This window comes from Brassica napus, chromosome C7, assembly GCF_020379485.1.
Source record: "Brassica napus cultivar Da-Ae chromosome C7, Da-Ae, whole genome shotgun sequence".
In the NCBI taxonomy this organism is placed as follows: Eukaryota; Viridiplantae; Streptophyta; class Magnoliopsida; order Brassicales; family Brassicaceae; genus Brassica; species Brassica napus.
In genome coordinates, this window is record NC_063450.1 from 49220489 (window position 1) to 49238765 (window position 18277).

The window sequence follows — 18277 nt, forward strand, 5'->3', positions numbered from 1 at the left end:
TATCTTCAAGGTGATTTCACGTCGGTCATTAAATAATAATACTCATAATAAAAGTCATCTCACACAAGTGAATCAAAACCTTCAGCACATAATACGCAAATTTCGAGTGGGGTCCAAACACAAAAATTAGAAACAAAGTGATCAAATAGATACCAAGCAACGGGAAAAAAAACATCACTTGCTAACATAATATGGTTATTACCTTTTGAAACATTGTAAGCATCACCACAATCAAGGCTTGAAGAGCATTTCAAGGGATTCAAAGAAGAGAGGAGCGATCTCAGGGGTTGGAGTCTTGACCGCACATTTGAGACCAGGTTGGCCCACCATGGCCGTTAGTTCGATCAAGAATGGTACGCCTTGTGGGACTCTGGCTGATAGATACAGCACGTCTTGGTTTCCGTTTTTGCGCTTTGCTATGAAGAACATGTTTGACGCGGCTAGCAAGTCGAGCGTTGAGTCAATGCTCGTGATAGTTATCCCAGGGAAATCCTTCTGGACCTCGTTTGAATCCGGCAACGACCTCCACGTCTATATCACAAAGCAATGTTTCATAACAATAGTAAGCAATTATCCAACACAACAGTATGTCATATATTGTTATGATCACTAACAACATGCTGAAGTGGTATTGTTGATGCACTGTTTATCATATATAAGGTGTTTTACTTACCTCGAGGAAGGTTCCGCGTTCCATCCTACCATCTTCTGAGAAAAGAGCGTGAAGTACAATCTTATCTGTGAAGTACTTGACAGGCGGCTGATTGTTTTTGACGGCAACTTGCAAAAGAGAGTTGGTGGGGCCATCAGACATGTTCTGGGACAATACCATAGGCAACATTGTCCTGGCAGATTCTCCGGGTTGCAGAGGTTGAACCTAATATAGTACAAAATCCAGACATCAGTTTCATGAATCAAGGATAATATAAGCGTGGATGTGTAATAGCCTATTCAACGACTGCTACCTGAAGAGGTCCTGCAGCTGCAAGGCCGAATGAGTTTTTGTTGAACTGAATCATGAAGCCATCAAGAACCGACTGCGAGTTGTTCTCGAGGAGCATACTGTAGAACACTTGACCATCTTGTCGGGTTAATTGAGCGCTAATCTGCAGACCTTGACCGCTTGATGCTGGCAGGACAACAGGCAGTGGAGGACTGCAATCAATTTTAGGTGATCTGATGAGTAAACATATACGACAAGGCGATCTAAATAAATAGAAGTGAGTATAACCAGTCCACTGCACAATCCCCAGTGTGGCCTATAGAGACTATAGAGACTTTCACTGAAATAGAAAACTTTCATCATTCAAGCCATACTCACCCTGACGGAGTTGTGTAATCATCTACTGGGACAATTGCAGCATCATCTGTCCCCATTAGGTCACCCAGGAGATCAGGCACAGGAGCGGGAGCAGCCGCTACAGGAGCTGCACCATCAACCGGATTACCAGATGTCTCTGTTTCGCCCCCTTCCACATAGTCCTCATCTTCAGTTTTCTGAACTGTGGGTTTCAAGCGGGTTACAAAAGCCTCTGGCGGCTTGTGATACACAGATGACAAGGTTGAAATATTTGCGAGCAGCTCATCCAGGAGTGACGGCTCAAGTTGATTTGAGTCGTCAGTAATCACAGGCTTTTCAGCTAAAACAACATCCTTCGCCGCCTAGTCAAAAGAAGAGCGCACATGATTGTAGGTAAAACAGATGATTGTAGCTCAGTGTCCACTGTAGTTGAACTAGTTGAATGGTATTAACATATCAAAGGAAAAATACCTCGGGATCAGTAGATAGAAGACGCCAGTAGATGTATGCACGATCCCTGAGATCAGGATTATCTGTCTCCACAGTAGCATTATTCAAGACAACCTGAGAATTTGAAACATGGCAAAAAGAAAGGCCTGTCGTCATATACATGTGCTTGAATTGATTAGGAGAGCAAAAGGTGGGCATCATATAATGATCATGCCAGGACCTGAATCATTTGTTGTGGGCCTTCAGTTGGCTTCTTCAGAAATAGTTTGACTGTCGCTGTAAGAAGCTGCAGCTGGACCTGTGCTGGTTCTTCAGGGAAATTCTCCAGGAAGCTTTCAAGTAGTTCGTCAGCATTGTCGATTCTCTCAGCATATTCACCAATGATCCAAATCATAGATGCCTTTGAAGATGCCAACATATGCAAGAGTATGAGTTTCACTGATCTGAGATTTATTTCGCATGGGGAAGCTTCCAGCTATTTTACACCAGCAAATAAACAAATTTTATTACCTTCGCTTCTGGTTCATCCAATGTGTCTAGACTCTCACAGAGTGTTGCAATTATGGACTCATACCTGTACATTGTTTTGAATGATATCGCCAACATTAAAAAGCGTTAGAGCACTTTAATATGCCAAAACAAAGAAAGTTGAAATAAATCAACTTACGTGTTTGGATATCGTCTAAAGATATCTTTGATGACTATAATAGCCTCCTGGACAACGTAGTTTACTTTGATCTTGATCAGCTCAAGTAAAACACTGATGCACCGTTCTGCTGCTCTTTCCAGTTTGATGGCACATCTGCCTATTGCACGAACAGCCTTCCGAACAAAATCAACATCTACCTCAGTGGCATACTCTTTGAACTCCAGAAGAACCTACATCAGCATGCTCCATAAACCATCATGATCCGCAGCAAAACAAAAAAAAAGGTCAAACAACAGATAATAAAGTGTATAATGACTACCTGGTCTATGTTTCTGTCAGAAGCAAGTTTTATCATAATCTCCAACTTCTCCATCTTGACATAAATCGGATCATTATACTTACAGAAGAACACCTAAAAGAAAAACGTAATATCAATAAATATAGCAGTACTGCAATTGCTTATTCCGGGAGTCTACGAGATAGGACTAAACTACCTTGATTTCATGGGCAAGAATAGTGGGCCTCTTTTGGACAATAAGGTTAATGTTACGAAGTGCAACATATTGGATCTCAGGTTCTGCAGAAAGCAATGTAACTAGGGGAGGAGCCATCTTCTTACAAAGATTTCGAATCACATCTGTACTAGTAATTAGCTCCATCTGCTGAAGGATCATCTACAAAAGCTCGCAGAGGAATAGAATTAGAAAACCACGCAAAGGCATATGGTTGACACATTACAAACAAGTTTACTGACAGATGACAGTTCAAGGAAATAATTTGTTTTTTGAAGTATCACCTTAACGGCTGATAGCACGACAGCACAGTTGGCATGTTGTAACCTTGGAGTGACTCTCTCAACAATATTTTCAGCTTCACGAGGATCAGCTGCTTTATACCTTGACAGTGAATCCAATATAAAAACTTGACCCCACCTGTGAAGAACACGTAAGGTGTTATTACATTCGTTCAAAGAGTCTGAGTGAAAGAAGGATACCAAAATCAGGAAAGACTTACTCAGTACATTCGTTCAAAGCTGTAAGGAGCTTGGTGAGGGTAACACTATTAATTTCAAAGATGGGACTAGCACTCTTGTCTTGTATCTCTGCAAGGGCTGCTACAGCATTTGCCACAACCATTGGATTATTGTCTGATATTAAATCCTTCAAGGCTTCAAGGAAACCCCTATCCTCGACTAACTCAGCATTTATGTCAAACAGCTTGGCAACGCAAACAGCTGCTGTCTTGCGGACATATGGATCATCATCCTGAAAAAAAAACAAGATTGCAAAAGCCCAGGAAAAACATAATATTTCATCAGTCTAGATTATAAAAAAAACCCGTTAAGCTGTTGATACAAGTTCCAGTGGCAAGGTAGGATTAAAAAAAACTCAACCTTTAAGCATTTCTGAAGAGGATCGCACAAGTATTCTGTGATCTTATCAACACGAATGCAGCCCATTGTCCGCACAGCCAAAGCACGGATCAACGGATTTGGATCTTGTGAATCCTGCCGAATGAATACAAAGCGGAAGTTTAAAAATGAGAAGACTGTGAGAATATAGCTGGAGGGAGAGTGTTACCTTAACAAAAGTATTAACAGCGAGGATAGCAAGATCAGGCTGGCTTTTGGCGTAGTTAATGAGATACAAGTAAACGAGCTTCTTGAGCTCAAGATTCTCCGTTTGCATGCAATTGAGTACATCAGTGAAAAGAGATGAAACATCCTTTCCAACAGTCATTGCCGCAATAACCTTCTTAACAGCATCTTTCCTCTTATCCTAGGAACACAAAAGAAGAAGAAGAAAAGAGACCGAATCAAAACGAGAAACGCATGCCGCCGCCATCTTGAATCAACACCATTTGCATAAACAGTAAACTTATGCTAGCCATATCAATTGCTTCCATTTATATATATATATATATCTTCAAATCAAGCATTGAACACATTATCCATAGCGTACATCACTCTTATCGAGATGTAATATACCAAAAACCAAATTCGACTAAATAGCAACGAGAATGTACCGATCAGATCGAATCCAGGATCATGTAGATCTACCGGAAATCAATTGCTAAAATCTAAAACGAATCACTGAGGAGAGAGATGACAATCGTGCGAAATGGCGGATCACAGATCCGTAAAAGAATGAATGAATCAGGAGGAGGAGAGAAGAACCTTGTACTGTGAATTGAGCTCTTCCTTGAGCTCAGGGATCTCTCCCTTCTTCGTCGTCGAGAAGTATTTGGAATCATGCCCGCTCATTTCTCCCTTTCTTCTTCTTCTCCGAGACGATGAGTGAAACTGCACAAACAAATCAATCAACTACCCATTAGTTGCTGGTAGATCTGGGCATTCCGGTCTACAAAATCGAAACCGGTTTGGTTTAATATGGATTGGATTAACAAAAGGTCGGGTTTACAAATTAAAGTTAATTTCAGTTAGGTCCTTGTACTATTGATATTTTATTGAAACGCCTCGTAACTTGGACTAGTCAACGTCAGTTACCCATCAAGGGGAGAAGAAGAATGGGCGTAACGAAGGTCTACTGTCGTTTTTTAAACAAGTTGACGATTAAGTGAGAAACACGTTCGTGAGAATAGTTTTGAGCAGACTCTCTCAAGACTATTCTCTGAGTATCCGATCCTCATCTCCGTGAGTCTCTTTCTTTCTTTATCCATACATTGACTCGCTTTGGTCGTCATCGAATCAGAGATCCGTGCGAAAATGGCGCCGAAGTTCGACACGGAGAAGATGCAGGAACGCCAGAACTTCCGTAACGTATGGCACACTGATCTCACTCACACCATCCAGGGCGATACTCCCTGTAACTTCTCTAACTCTCTCTTCTCTCCTCTGTTTGATCGGGTTTGGGTATTGATCAATCCTTTTATGTCTTGTTGTTGTTCGCAGATTGCTGCTTTGCATTGTGGTGGTAAGTTTCTGCTTAAATATGAGACTTTTGGATCAATGTAATAAAACTTTGACCCTTGTCTGATTTTGTATCTGACTTGGCAGTGCCCCTTGTGCATCATACTTGCTTCGCAAGCGTGCGCTTTACAATGACATGTCTAGGTATTCCACACATTCCGATAGATCCATTCCGGTTTGGTTTGATTTTCTTGGTTTAAAACGATCCTTCTTTTACCTCACAGGTACATATGCTGCGCTGGTTACATGCCGTGTAGTGGCAGGTGTGGAGAAGCCAAATGTCCTCAACTTTGTCTTGCCACTGAGGTGAGGATCTTTGTTTTCAGAGCTTTTTATCTTTGGATGAAGTTTTGTTATAGAATGTTTCATTACAGTATCTGAATATAACATAAGCATATGATCTCATGCCTAGTTATGGGCTTATGATGCCACTCCATGAGTTGTTAAATATTATTATAAAAGTTTCCTAAATAGCAAAATGGTTTGTAGGTCTTTTGCTGCTTTGGAACCTCTGTGGCCTCGACTCGTTTCCTTCTGCAAGATGAGTTCCAAATTCAGACCACACAATGTGACAACTGCATCATTGTAAGTAGTAATCCTCATTGCCCAAGACTCACAAGCAATTAGTTAGCAGAAACTATGAAACATGAGAAACAAGTGTTAGTGATCTGTGCTGTCTTATTGGCTGTTGTAGGGTTTTATGGTTTGCCTCAGCCAAGTGGCTTGCATATTCTCCATAGTTGCGTGTATCGTCGGCATTGATGAGCTTTCAGAAGCTTCCCAGCTGCTCTCTTGTTTATCTGACATGGTGTACTGCACGTAAGTAACTTCCTTATCTGTACTCTCATTTTCATTCTCTCTTAAACATCTTGTCCGTCCCTGATGATCATGTTTTTGCTCCATTCCCAGGGTTTGCGCTTGTATGCAGGTAAAGTGATGATATCAACCTAAACCCTACTCAAAAACTAATATCACAGTTTTCTTTATAAAATGTTGTTATGCTTATGTAGACACAACACAAGGTGGAAATGGACAAGAGAGATGGTAAGTTCGGTCCACAACCAATGGCTGTGCCTCCCCCTCAGGTAATGTCACGGATTGATCAAGCCGCTCCACCCGCTATCGGTTATCCTCCACAAGGTTACCCACAACACCCTCCTCCAGGCTATCCTCAAAACCCTCCAGCTTATCCTCAGTACCCTCCTGGTCCGGCTTATCCACCTCAAGGTTACCCAAAGTAATCACTCTCTGCCTGGTTGGAAGATTTTTATTTCATCTTTCTTTTGCGTTCACTTTCACGGCGTTGATATGTTCTGTGTGCTGGTCAAAGTGTTTTGAGGTCATTGTTTGGTGTGTAAGACTTTTACTTCAAATCATCTTGTTGTTATCTGAGACATCTGATGAATTTTTTTCTTTTCATTTGAATTATTTTTTTGGAAAGTACAGAATCCAAATATATACACGTCTATTTCACTAAAATCTAGTTGTAATAAAAAAATATTTACTAAATATTGATATGTTGTGTTTGGAACAATGTTGAATTGAACCAGTGGGATCTCAATGAATACAATTTTAAATAACGTGGCAAGAAATTACGAGGGAGTAAAGCAACCTAAAAACTAATTTTTCTTCTCATTCAAAAATTAAATCAATACAAAAAAAACTATATAAGAGTAAGTTATTTTACTTCAGTGACTTCACCATCTCTACATACACCAACATTGATCCATAACGTATTATTCCTCTTCGTTTGTAACACTCTGCAACAGTTCCTCCTCGGTGACTGTACAAAACACATGCACCATGTAAGTCCACAACATTATGCACGTTATAACCACATGCTAAAAAAATAACATTACGTTACTTACCCGTTCCCACAGATGCGGATCAGGTTTCTTGTAAACGACGATGGTGTTAATCTCAGCTGGGTTCGCCATCTTCCACTTACAAGACGGATGCGAAACACGGTGCCGCGTGTATTCGCTAACCGTCGTGTTCAGCTGCTTGTCGAACTTCGTGGTCGACATGTAATACACAAACGGTTTTTGGCACGGTTGCCGACTAACCGGCCTGGTGTTGAATGCGTAGGCGGTGTAGTCCGCTCTTTTGTACCAATTCAAGAACGTTCTAGTAGGCATTTCCATTTCCCTTGGAGAAAATATTCCTCGGAATATTTGGACCGCGTAGCCCCACGAGACCGAGACGGTCCAGCCCTTGTGCTTGTCGTAGCATATAGACTGCTGGAGAAGCCCGGCTGAGTCGAGCTTCATCGGTACAGTTAGCTTCTTGAGGGCACGGACTCGGGTCATGTTTGGGAAGATCGGCTCCACGACGTCGAGGTGGTGCACTGAGACGAACGGTGTTACTGGGTGTGCGGCCAGGAGACCGAAGAGGCTCCCGTATACGTCGTACTGAAACCGAACAACACAAACTTAAGATGTTACAAGGAGCGTGAGTTTCACACGTCATATGTGCGCGTAGGAAATAATGACATTAACAAATCATTCAAGTGTGAAGAACAGAAAAGCGGGTCCCACTCTTACACCTGTATTCAACCATCTAACTAAAGTAAATGGACAAGGCATTGAGCTCCTCACGCGCCGCTTTGTCGGTACCAAACCACGGAAAAATTGCCAAAACACGGAAAAATTGCCAAAACAATATTGAAGCACAAACAGAACAAAGAAACGAAACTGATATCACTACTAAACCAGCATGAGAGATTCTTTATTACAAGAAACATTATACTCCTAAAACAAGTGCCCCTAAAACTAGTCTTTTGAAACTCTTTCCGACAAAACTCTTAAAAAGTTTGAACTTTGCTGAAAAGCTAACTACTTGATTGAAACCCTTTTCAATTGCCATCATTACCTTCAAGACCCATGTCACAATATCACTAAAAACACCAACTTTGCCACTACATCATTAAATATCGCTTATGGTTTCAACATTAGGACTCAACAATCATCCACTCAACCCTTAAAAGACAAATTCACCATACTTGGCAGTGACCCAACACCAGCTAATACTAGTCTACTACCGAAACTTGCCAAAACCAAACTGAAATTTCCAACAAAACTTGTCTTACCTGGTGAAAGCCGAGTTCTTTAGTAAGCGGAACACCGAGCTCAGCCATACAAGCTTGCATGCGATCGTCTGAGCCATACAACGCAGGATACCTCTGTATACACCGATCCTGCATCTTGCTCAAAGCCTTAGCCAAAGGGTAGCTAATAGCGAACCCTCCTCCGCCGTAAGCCATCCCGTACGAGAAAAATATGTTCTGCAGATGAGATTCCGACAAGCTCCCGATGTAATACATCTGCTCGTGGTCGTACTTCCTCAGCACCCTAATGAGATTGTCCGTGACGAAAACAGTGTCGTCGTCACCCATCACGAACCACCTCACGTTTTTCGGACCCAGACGCAGCATCTCCGACACGATCCTCGAGATCCGCAGCGCCGAGCGTTGCCCTTGCTTGTTCGTGTAAGGGAACGAAGCTGTCCCGCCGGAGATTCTCACCGGCGGAAGTAGATCCTCGTCGTCGTCGTTGCTAGTGTTGTTCTTCTTCACCGCTTTGTCTAACCAGACGTAGCCGCGCATGTGTTTGGGTTTGTACCAGATCTTGATATACTCTTTCCTCTGTTTCCACAGTTTCGCCGACGCGGCGATCCCGAACACCACGTGGCTGAGATCGGTTGGCTCGTCTTCCACCTCTTCCTCCTCGGACTCGCGCCGACGTGAAGGTAGTGCAGAGGAGGAGGAGGAGGAGGAGAGGTTGGCGGAGAGGGTGGTGAAGGTGATGGAATCGTCGCAGGAGCGTGAGGTGGAGACGAGCTTGAGCATGTAGATAATGTAAGTGAAAGCGATGAAGCAGATGAGCCAGACCATTAGTTTAGGACCGGGTCGGGTTACCACCGACAACGTTCCGGGTTTCTCCGAGGAGTCTTTCTGGTTACCTTTCATCCTCCCTCTTTCGAGCTTCTTGATTCGTACCCCCAGAGGAGAGAACGAACCGAAAAGATTGGATCTTTGTTTTCGTAAAAGAGAAAGATTAGTGTGAGTGAGATTGGTGATGGATGTCCTGAGAAATCGAGGGGGGGGGGAAGAGAGTGAGCAAAAAGGAAAAGAGAGAGAGAAGAGAGATATGGAAAGACGGATTAAATGGTGAGAGAGAACGCAATCCTCTCTTCTACTTGAAACTCCATAAACGCAAAAATAAATTAAAAGAACATAAAAAGGAGGAGATAATATTATTTAAATAAATAAATGGGGTTGTTGTCTTTGTTTTTTTTAAAACAAAATTTAATGGAAGATTTGTTGTTTGATAATAATATAATAATAATTTTTTGGTGTTATCACGAAACAAAAAGGATTTTTTTTTTTTGTAACAAAACAAAAAGGGTTTATGTCCTTATCGTAGAAAGCTTTCGTTAAAATCACGTCGGTCATTGAGAAAACTATCTACGTGTCGCTTTTGCTCCTAACAGCCCAAGCTGCGTCGTACTGCTGTCTCGTTTTTTCAGCAAAGGGTGTGGCTAAAGAATTTACATTGGCTTAATCGTTTGTTTTCGCTTGACATAGTTTTAGTTAACCCTGTTAACTGAAAAATTATCATTCTTCAATCATTGTTAAACATGTAAGTTTACTGATTATTTATTGGTCAGCGCTCTTGGCTGATATCAATATCTTATATATTAAAACAAAATCATAACATTAGTTCATGTGTGTTTTTTTAAAAAATTGACTTAATGAATCTATTTCTATAAAGTCATGTTACATTTAATATTTAATCATCTATTAGATTTATAGATAGTATAAATTAAATAGATATAATTTAATGTTGTAATACTATACCTCCATATGTTAAATATTTAAATATTTATCGATGTTAACTTTTAAAATTATAATAATTTTTTTAAATAACAAAAATCATATTATCTAACAATGATTAATATTTACTACCTTAAACCAATGAAAACAAATTTTAAACTATATAGTTTATTTTAAAAATTAAACAAAAACTAAATGTTTAATTATTTACTCGATAATATAAATTTATGAAGTGAAAAGTTTAATTTTTTAAAAACTATCTAAATTTGTGAAATGTTACAATATCTTTGACTATGACAATAAAATAATATTTTAATAATATTTATATATATAGTTATGATTTTAATAATAAAATAATAATCCGAAAATATATATATATAGAAAAATATAAAAATACATGTGAAAGTTTGAAGCAAACCGTAAACTTATTATGTTTTAAAAATTGATAAACACATATATATTATAATATATACCAATTTATAGTTGAAAATAAAATATTTATATAAAAATAAATGAAAACAAAAATCTGTACGGTTGCACGAATCGAGATCTAGTTAAAAAATTAAAATATGATATTTGTTAGGTTTGAGTCACTCCACGTGTAGGTGTATATATATATATATATATATATACATATTTCATATATGTAATATTATTAGAGATATTTTACTATCATCAACATAGATTCGGATTTATCATTGAATAATTATGAGTGTTTGATTTAAATATGACACGACAATCTAAATATTGATATCACATATTCATATATAAAAATTCAATGTTATAATGCATTAATGATCAGAGCAGTGGAGTATGTATTATCGTATTTCAGTAAATTAAAAGATTTTCAATTTTATATTATTTGCACGCAGTATAATTAGGTCTGGAAATTATGAATATATGCATCACTGACAGAAATTAATAGATTGCACAGTATATATAATAATATGATATATACACCTTTATATCATAGAAATTACAAAAGTGTTAAATCTAAATATTTTGAATAGCCTAACAATCACCTGGGGGCGTCATACATTGGCACCAAAACTTAAACAGTTTTATTCCCGTTGATAAGCTCCATTTAATGTTGCTTTTTGATTAATATGCCGTCTATGCAGAGCATTAATCTCCCATTTGATGGTTTAAATGCATTCATAATGCTAACTTCGGGAGGTAAACACAATGGTATCATGTACTCCCTCTGTTTTTTAATCAATGTCGTTTATACACACGGATTAAAAATAATTAATTTTTATATTCTATTCATTTTGAAAAAAAAAAAATCATTATTTTGACACTTTTCAAACACATTAAAAGTAACTAAAATGCATTTATATTTTTATTACTTACATATATTCAACCATTAGTATTTGAGATAAATAAAAATATTTGTAAATCAATACATTTATAATTAATATTAAGTTCAAAGTTGTATTGAAATTCTTAAATTATTTTATACAAGTGTTCTAAAATACGATCTAGGCATCCGTCTATGCGGCGTTTAGGCGCTATACGGTAACCGACCGTACTGTTTTCATGTCATACAGTGTTTTATGCGGATTTATATAACTCTGGCGAATAATAGCGTTGACGCAGACATTATACGGTCTATGTAGACGCTTAGGCTGATTTTAAGCATTAATATTCAAAAAAATAAACTATTAATATTATTATTATATTTTATTAATGTTATCATTTATATTACTTTTACTTATTTTATGTATTTATATGATTGTAGATATTAGTATAATTGTTGCAAAATAATTTTTAATTTCTCATCTTAATATATTTAAAATGGCTTTAATTTTTATAATTTAAAACTATTATGTATGTTAAACTATATATTTATACATAAAATTGGATTTAAAATATATTTATGTTCAGTTTTTTTCAAAAATAATATATATATATATATATATATTAATCTTATACTTATATTTCGTGTAAAATTATATATCCGTATATACCTGTTTAGACGTCCGTGTATAAGGCTAAGCGCTACACAGTCATTTAGTAATGAACGCCTAGCGCGTGTTAGAACACTGCTTTATACATAGCAAAAATGATAAAATGACATTTATCAGAAAAAAGGAGAGTAACAAAACCATCATTTTTTTTGGTAAAAACATCATTAACCATTTATCTAATCATAAATTAACTAATGAAAAATTTCTAATTTCAGAAACATTTAATATCCATTATGCTAACTATCAAATTTGCGAACAAACTCTCTAATTTCATAAAAGTGCAAACAAAATTTCTATATTCGGATTAAAAAGTAACAAATTATGAAATTTTAGTAATGATTGTTTATACTCTTGGTAGTGTAGATGATAGATAATTGTAACTACTGCTCTCCTGATATTTGGCGTTTGCTAATACATGATATTAAAGTGTAGATTGATCTGGTAGAATTTATTTCCTTCTTTTGTTGACTTTCAGATGAATATGATTAGATAAGAAAACGTATCGAATTTCAAACTTTTTCCATAACTAACTAGGCAACAATTCGTAAGAAAACGATGGAACTCTTTATTTATACTCCCTCTGTATCAAGTGGGTTTTAAGGTTTTTGCACATGGATTAAAAAAATACAAAATTCTATAAAATTTACATTCGTTACATTAAAATATCATTAAATAAAACTAGTTTAACCAATAAAAAAAAAAGTAGTATTTGGTAATTGGTCACAAAATCTAAAAATTATTAAATTTTATCTAGAATAGTGAGAACATCAATTATTTTGAAACAATTTTTTTTTCTTTAAACATCAAAGTGATATGGAAGGAGCATTTTGTTTTGGATTCGGTAATTAAGAACTAAGAGGTCAACAAGTGGTATTTTAGTTTACCCCATTACATTCTTCTTTGGATTCTTGATTGCTAACATTATTGTCGTATTCTTATTAAATTATTCTTAAAAATAGAATTAAGAAAAGAATAATAAAAAGGTGTCTATGCACCTGCTCTATTCTCTGTAATTATTGGTCCCAGCATTAGGGCTATGGCAGAGGGATGTCATACTTTATGTTCCCTTTAATTTGGTTTATAAAATTGCTCCCTACTAAATTATTGCTTGCTATTTTATCTTGAAAACACTGTAGTAAAACCCCAAATAAAATTTGGCCAAGCCCATTGTGAAACACATTAAGCTCATTGTCATCTGCACAGAACTTTGCTTACACATCTAGTCAATCAAGTTTAGTTTGTTGCTTTTTTATCGCAGAAAGTGTAACAAAGAAGGATCCATTCAGTCTTATGTTGCTAGAAGTTATCAGGAGTGGCTCAGAAGTCTTTTTGATGCTGATTGTGCGTCGCTAGTTATTATGGTCAGTTGCAGCGGGGTCTCTTGATTGATGTCAACCCTTTTCTTTGTTTGTTTTGGACTTTGTTCTTACTTGGTATATATATTTCCTTCAGTGAAGAAAGATAATAACAGCCACTAATCTGTAATGCCAAAAGAATCACAACACAGAGAAGTATCATTTCTCAACAGTGCATCAGCATATGGCTCTTGTCTATGAACTCTTGCTCTTCCACAATCAAACCAGGATACATAACTCACTGTGATAATGATCATCATTAAGTCCTAAACAAAACTGAAAAATGGAGTGCAGGGCAGTTGCAACGGTACGTGATTTGGTTTTGTTCGGGAGTTGAAAACTTCCTCGATTGTTACATTCAAGGCAGCACTAGAACCACCATTGACTCTCTACGGGCAAGAGAAACATATATGATTAAGGTTTTAGAACCATTTAACGTTTCTATGTTACCGTGTTTCACAAGACATCAACATGAAATTACCTTTTATGTGAAGATTTCGACCTGATTGTAGGCCAATAGCCTTTTCTACTTATCATAGAATCGTTTGCCTATGATTTTACTCGGAAAATTAATCCTCAAACAACGCAAAGTGATCTAGCTTTTAAACAATTAGGCCGAATTTATTGAGCATTAGCTTCAGATACATCATCAAATTTCTATCTCTGTCACTTTTCAAATAATATACAATTTCTGTCTCTCCCTTTTCAAATAATATACAGAAGATAAATAGGGTACTAATCTTATAAAGCCGCTAATGCTATCTGAAAATTAAAAGTAGTGGATTAAAAATGACGAATTGCCATCAGATATTCAAGATGTTTCCTTATATGTTTTTATTGATAAAGAAAATAAGTGAATATGTTTTTTCAACGGACTAGCTAAACTGATGGGCCCCAATTGGACATGGTATATACTGGGTTTGAATCTAATCAGTGTGGCCTAACGTTATAATTGTTGGTTCGGGCAAGCCTTTAACTAAATAAATAATAGTTGCTGTAAACAACAGAACTGAGATGTGATGATCAACATCTGAGTTTACTCAAGAGTATCTGTTATAGTAAAGTTTAAGGCTTACTATTTCAGAAAATAAATGACATGTTCATATTGCATAAATACATACTAGAGAAAATTTAAATCATGGTAATGTGAAAACAAGAGGCAATACTTTTCTTTTGATTACTTTCAAAATTTTCATATCTCTATTCAGATCCACATGTGCTAATTAAACTCAAAATTTTAATCGAATTTCTAACATTGTTATTTGAACCAATCCAAAAATCAAAATAACTAAATCCAAATCAAATCTAAATTCATAAATAACCGAACGATTCTTACATTTCTTGAACTAAAAACCAAAAATTACAACTGAACCGGAACCAAACTGCAAACAAAAAATAAAATCTCGAAACAAACAGAAAATTAATGAATGCATCTAAACATATTAGCGTACAAACAAACATACACATTAATAAATTTCTCAACCAAAATAATCACGTGATTTCAAAGAGTGGAGACTATCTTAGTTTATTTTTGAAATCGAAATGTTCAGACACTCAGGCCCCTCAGCCTCTAGGCACCACCAAGTTACAATCGGGTCAATAATACCCTTTGAGTATTTACTCTTTAGAGGTGTTTTAGAAAAAAAAAAGAGAGAGAACCGGGGCTTCTAGCTCAGGTGGTAAAGGGCTCACGGCTGTGAGTTCCGCCACCTGGGTTAACCCGGCCACTGGGGAATTCACATGCGGAATCCTAGCGCCCGAGATCGAAAACCGTTCGCGGTGAGCCACATGGTGACGCCCTGGTAGCGTCCTTGCTCGCTTCGGTCTCTAGTCTGGACCACCATGGTGGAGCCAGGATACTCGGTTATCAAAAAAAAAAAAAAAGAGAGAGAGTGTTTACTCTTCATCCCAAGTGAGCTTCGAAGTAGTGCCGGTCATGACATGGCAGAGACCACAAGCAATTTAAAAAATTTAGCCATTTTCAGAAAATACATTTGTAGTTAAAATAATATAACAATAGTTTTTTTAACTAATTTATTCAAATATGTTTGGTGAGTTGGAAACTGGTACGCTTGGAGTGCTACCCACCAGGGCAGGCACTGCATGGAGCCAGCATGTACTGGTATTAAACTCTACCACTAACTTTCTATATTGCAATTTTGACACTTTAGATGAGAATTCGTTTTCCGAAACTTCGATATTATACTTTCCAATGCAAAACATTAAAGAATTTTAAAGGTTTTAAACTTGTAAGTGTTATGAATATTAATGTGGATGTCCATCATAGACCCATAAACCCATGTTATTGAAGGTTCTAAACCCTAACTTTGTATTCCTATATAAAGTATCGTCATCTACAGACTAATAATAAGATTAACCGATTTCCTCTTTTTCTATTTAGAGAAGTAAGTTACTTGTTGTTACGACTAATAAGGAAAACATGTGACTAGCTAAATTTGGCATATTGTGTATAGAAAACTGACAATTTGTTTTCTTTAATTATTAAATTCAGTATTGGAATAATGATCTATCTTTATCTCTCGTGCACTCCAACCACTATCGATTAAAATGCTTAGTCGGTTGCTTCAAACTTTCCCGTGACTTGTGTATTTCCTTTTTCAGTTTCTCCCAGTTTTATTATACCAACCCCACTTTCGTTAAACAAAATTATACATTTTCAGAAAGGACTACAAGATTCTTTATCTGTAAAAGGTTATGTTACATTATTCCGTTATACTGGTACAACCGTACAATATGTTTCCAAATGTATTTATATAATTTATATGCACATATAGCTGATATAAAAAACGAATAATCAAACCTACAAAAAGAAAACGTAAATTCTCTTCGAAATGTTGAAAATGTCAATCAAATTGCGTAGCCGTGAATTATACATTATAGAAAAAGTAAAGATGAAACATGATGATATTTGCTTTGAATATTCTTTTATCAAAAATAGTATAATACCTTTGGATATACATCATGGGTTCATGCTATTGCTGATCTATCTCGTGGATAATGGGCAGAGTATTCGTGGCGTGCAAGCCGACATAAAAGTTCATCACATAATTAATCAGAATCACTTAAAGAGTCCCTTTTCCGATATACTTCGTTCCAATTATAAAATTGAAGTTTCTCATATATCAAATTCATCCATCTCAATCTGATTATAGCTTTTTTATTTAGGGTAAACACAAAAATTTAAGATCTTCAAAAAAAAAAAAAATTAAGATCTTCTCACGTGATAAAACATTTTGGGTGCTCAGGTTCATATATAAGATTATATATATGTTAGATGATATATGATAGACATCCACAACGGCACAGCCTAACATATAATCATTTTAAGGCAGAAAGTGTATATGAAGTCGGATTATTAGAACCAATGATACACTATATTCACACTTGGTAATGTTACAGTTTATGATAGACAATACATTATATACTGTCATTTGCAGTATGTATTTTTCTTTCCGTTAAGTGTTCCCTCTCGCGTCTGTTTTTGCTACTGTTTTTACTAGAGCCATTTAGATTAATTAGGCTAAATTAAGTCAACTAGTAGGTTTAGTTTGGTGTTCTTTTTGACTTTGAAGTTTCGACAGTTTTTTTATATGTAGACTGGAGCTTGGAGGGATACCGGGTTGTTAGAGATTTTGACCACAAAGGCGTAACTAGGAAAGTCTCAACAACCAATACTTATCACCTTTAATTTATAGTGAATAATACTACACACAAATATTCATATAGACCCATGTGCATGTTCTTAATAAGATATTTCAAACCGTTAGAGAGTTTGGCAAACAAACAATATTGGACATTAGGATGATTAGGTAAATTACTAAAACGATTATAAATTATAATTATTCAAAGAGATAAATAATTTAGCTCTATTTTGGTAAGGTTTACATGTGCAGTGAGACTCTGAGTTTTTATGGTATAGGTTATCTACAACCATTGCATTTGGGTAATTTTTCAGCAATTATTTACGTATTTTTTTTATCGGAAATTCTCTCAGATATACATTTTTAAGTTTTTGTCATAAAAATAGACCCCAAAAACTAAAATGACCAAAATAACATTTTTTTTGAATTTTTTTTTAGTTTTTAAAATTTGACATTTTTCCCCAAAACTCCACTCCTCAACTTTAAACCCTAAACCCTAAACCTTAAACCGTAAACCTTAAACTTCACTCATTAACTCTAAACCATGATGTCTAGATTAATTAACTTTAGGGATATAAGTGTATATTTACTTCTTTTGATAAAATATTTAAGTCTATTTTGGTCATTTTTATTTTTTAGGTTTATACTGTGACAAAAACCTTTTTAGGTTTATCCTAGGAAATTTCTTTTTTTTATTGATATACACTATAACCTCTTTAAATTAATACTCTATAAATTAATATACATTAAAAATTTCTATAAAATAATATAATTTTATAGTCCCAAATTGAGTTTTTAGTTTAATTAGTATATCAATAAATTAATATATCTATAAATTAATAAAAAAAATTATAGTTTTGATGTAGTCTCAACATTATTAATTTATAGAGGTTTCACTGTAGTATCAAAAGGTTTAGTATAATATAAATATTCTTTTTCTACATTACCCATATAATATATTAAACACACTTTTTGTCATTAAACAAAAACGGTAGATCGACTTTTTTTTGATCAAAAAACGGTAGATCGATTATTTTCAGAAAAGCAAGGAAAAAACTAATGCATGCGTCGTAGTAAAGTAAGGAAATAATCGAAGTGGCGTAGCAGGTATGCATTATGTGCTATGTT

General features: G+C 35.9%; 3 protein-coding genes across 3 annotated transcripts; 1 reads left to right on the forward strand and 2 right to left on the reverse strand.

Annotated features, from left to right (window-relative positions):
* On the reverse strand, nucleotides 1-4757 carry LOC106398061 (beta-adaptin-like protein C). Its single transcript, XM_013838663.3, has 15 exons — nucleotides 4576-4757; nucleotides 3980-4177; nucleotides 3793-3906; nucleotides 3414-3664; nucleotides 3196-3331; nucleotides 2894-3073; nucleotides 2719-2811; nucleotides 2418-2629; nucleotides 2261-2324; nucleotides 1971-2150; nucleotides 1772-1864; nucleotides 1322-1662; nucleotides 966-1155; nucleotides 674-877; nucleotides 1-531 (listed from the first exon to the last, which is right to left on the reverse strand). The coding sequence occupies exons 1-15, from the start codon at nucleotides 4660-4662 to the stop codon at nucleotides 232-234; spliced, it is 2643 nt and encodes an 880-aa protein (XP_013694117.2). The 5' UTR covers nucleotides 4663-4757; the 3' UTR covers nucleotides 1-231.
* Nucleotides 4758-4929: 172 nt separating this feature from the next.
* On the forward strand, nucleotides 4930-6768 carry LOC106398050. Its single transcript, XM_013838652.3, has 8 exons — nucleotides 4930-5224; nucleotides 5311-5332; nucleotides 5416-5472; nucleotides 5553-5634; nucleotides 5818-5913; nucleotides 6023-6147; nucleotides 6238-6256; nucleotides 6339-6768. The coding sequence occupies exons 1-8, from the start codon at nucleotides 5125-5127 to the stop codon at nucleotides 6567-6569; spliced, it is 732 nt and encodes a 243-aa protein (XP_013694106.1). The 5' UTR covers nucleotides 4930-5124; the 3' UTR covers nucleotides 6570-6768.
* Nucleotides 6769-6812: 44 nt separating this feature from the next.
* Nucleotides 6813-9552, reverse strand: LOC106398039. Its single transcript, XM_022706310.2, has 3 exons — nucleotides 8417-9552; nucleotides 7197-7739; nucleotides 6813-7111 (listed from the first exon to the last, which is right to left on the reverse strand). The coding sequence occupies exons 1-3, from the start codon at nucleotides 9293-9295 to the stop codon at nucleotides 7007-7009; spliced, it is 1527 nt and encodes a 508-aa protein (XP_022562031.2). The 5' UTR covers nucleotides 9296-9552; the 3' UTR covers nucleotides 6813-7006.
* Nucleotides 9553-18277: the final 8725 nt, after the last annotated feature.

Excerpts from the sequence above, each read along its gene's own strand:
- LOC106398061 (XM_013838663.3), bottom strand. The coding sequence starts at position 4,662 with ATGAGCGGGCATGATTCCAAATACTTCTCGACGACGAAGAAGGGAGAG. Across the intron at positions 3,665-3,792 it reads CTCTTCAGAAATGCTTAAAG|GATGATGATCCATATGTCCG; the intron begins GTTGAGTTTTTT and ends TTTTTTTTTCAG. Across the intron at positions 878-965 it reads CAGCTGCAGGACCTCTTCAG|GTTCAACCTCTGCAACCCGG; the intron begins GTAGCAGTCGTT and ends GTACTATATTAG.
- LOC106398050 (XM_013838652.3), top strand. The coding sequence starts at position 5,125 with ATGGCGCCGAAGTTCGACACGGAGAAGATGCAGGAACGCCAGAACTTC. Across the intron at positions 5,473-5,552 it reads CTTTACAATGACATGTCTAG|GTACATATGCTGCGCTGGTT; the intron begins GTATTCCACACA and ends TTTACCTCACAG. Across the intron at positions 5,635-5,817 it reads AACTTTGTCTTGCCACTGAG|GTCTTTTGCTGCTTTGGAAC; the intron begins GTGAGGATCTTT and ends AATGGTTTGTAG.
- LOC106398039 (XM_022706310.2), bottom strand. The coding sequence starts at position 9,295 with ATGAAAGGTAACCAGAAAGACTCCTCGGAGAAACCCGGAACGTTGTCG. Across the intron at positions 7,740-8,416 it reads AAGAACTCGGCTTTCACCAG|TACGACGTATACGGGAGCCT; the intron begins GTAAGACAAGTT and ends GTTCGGTTTCAG. Across the intron at positions 7,112-7,196 it reads ATCCGCATCTGTGGGAACGG|TCACCGAGGAGGAACTGTTG; the intron begins GTAAGTAACGTA and ends TGTTTTGTACAG.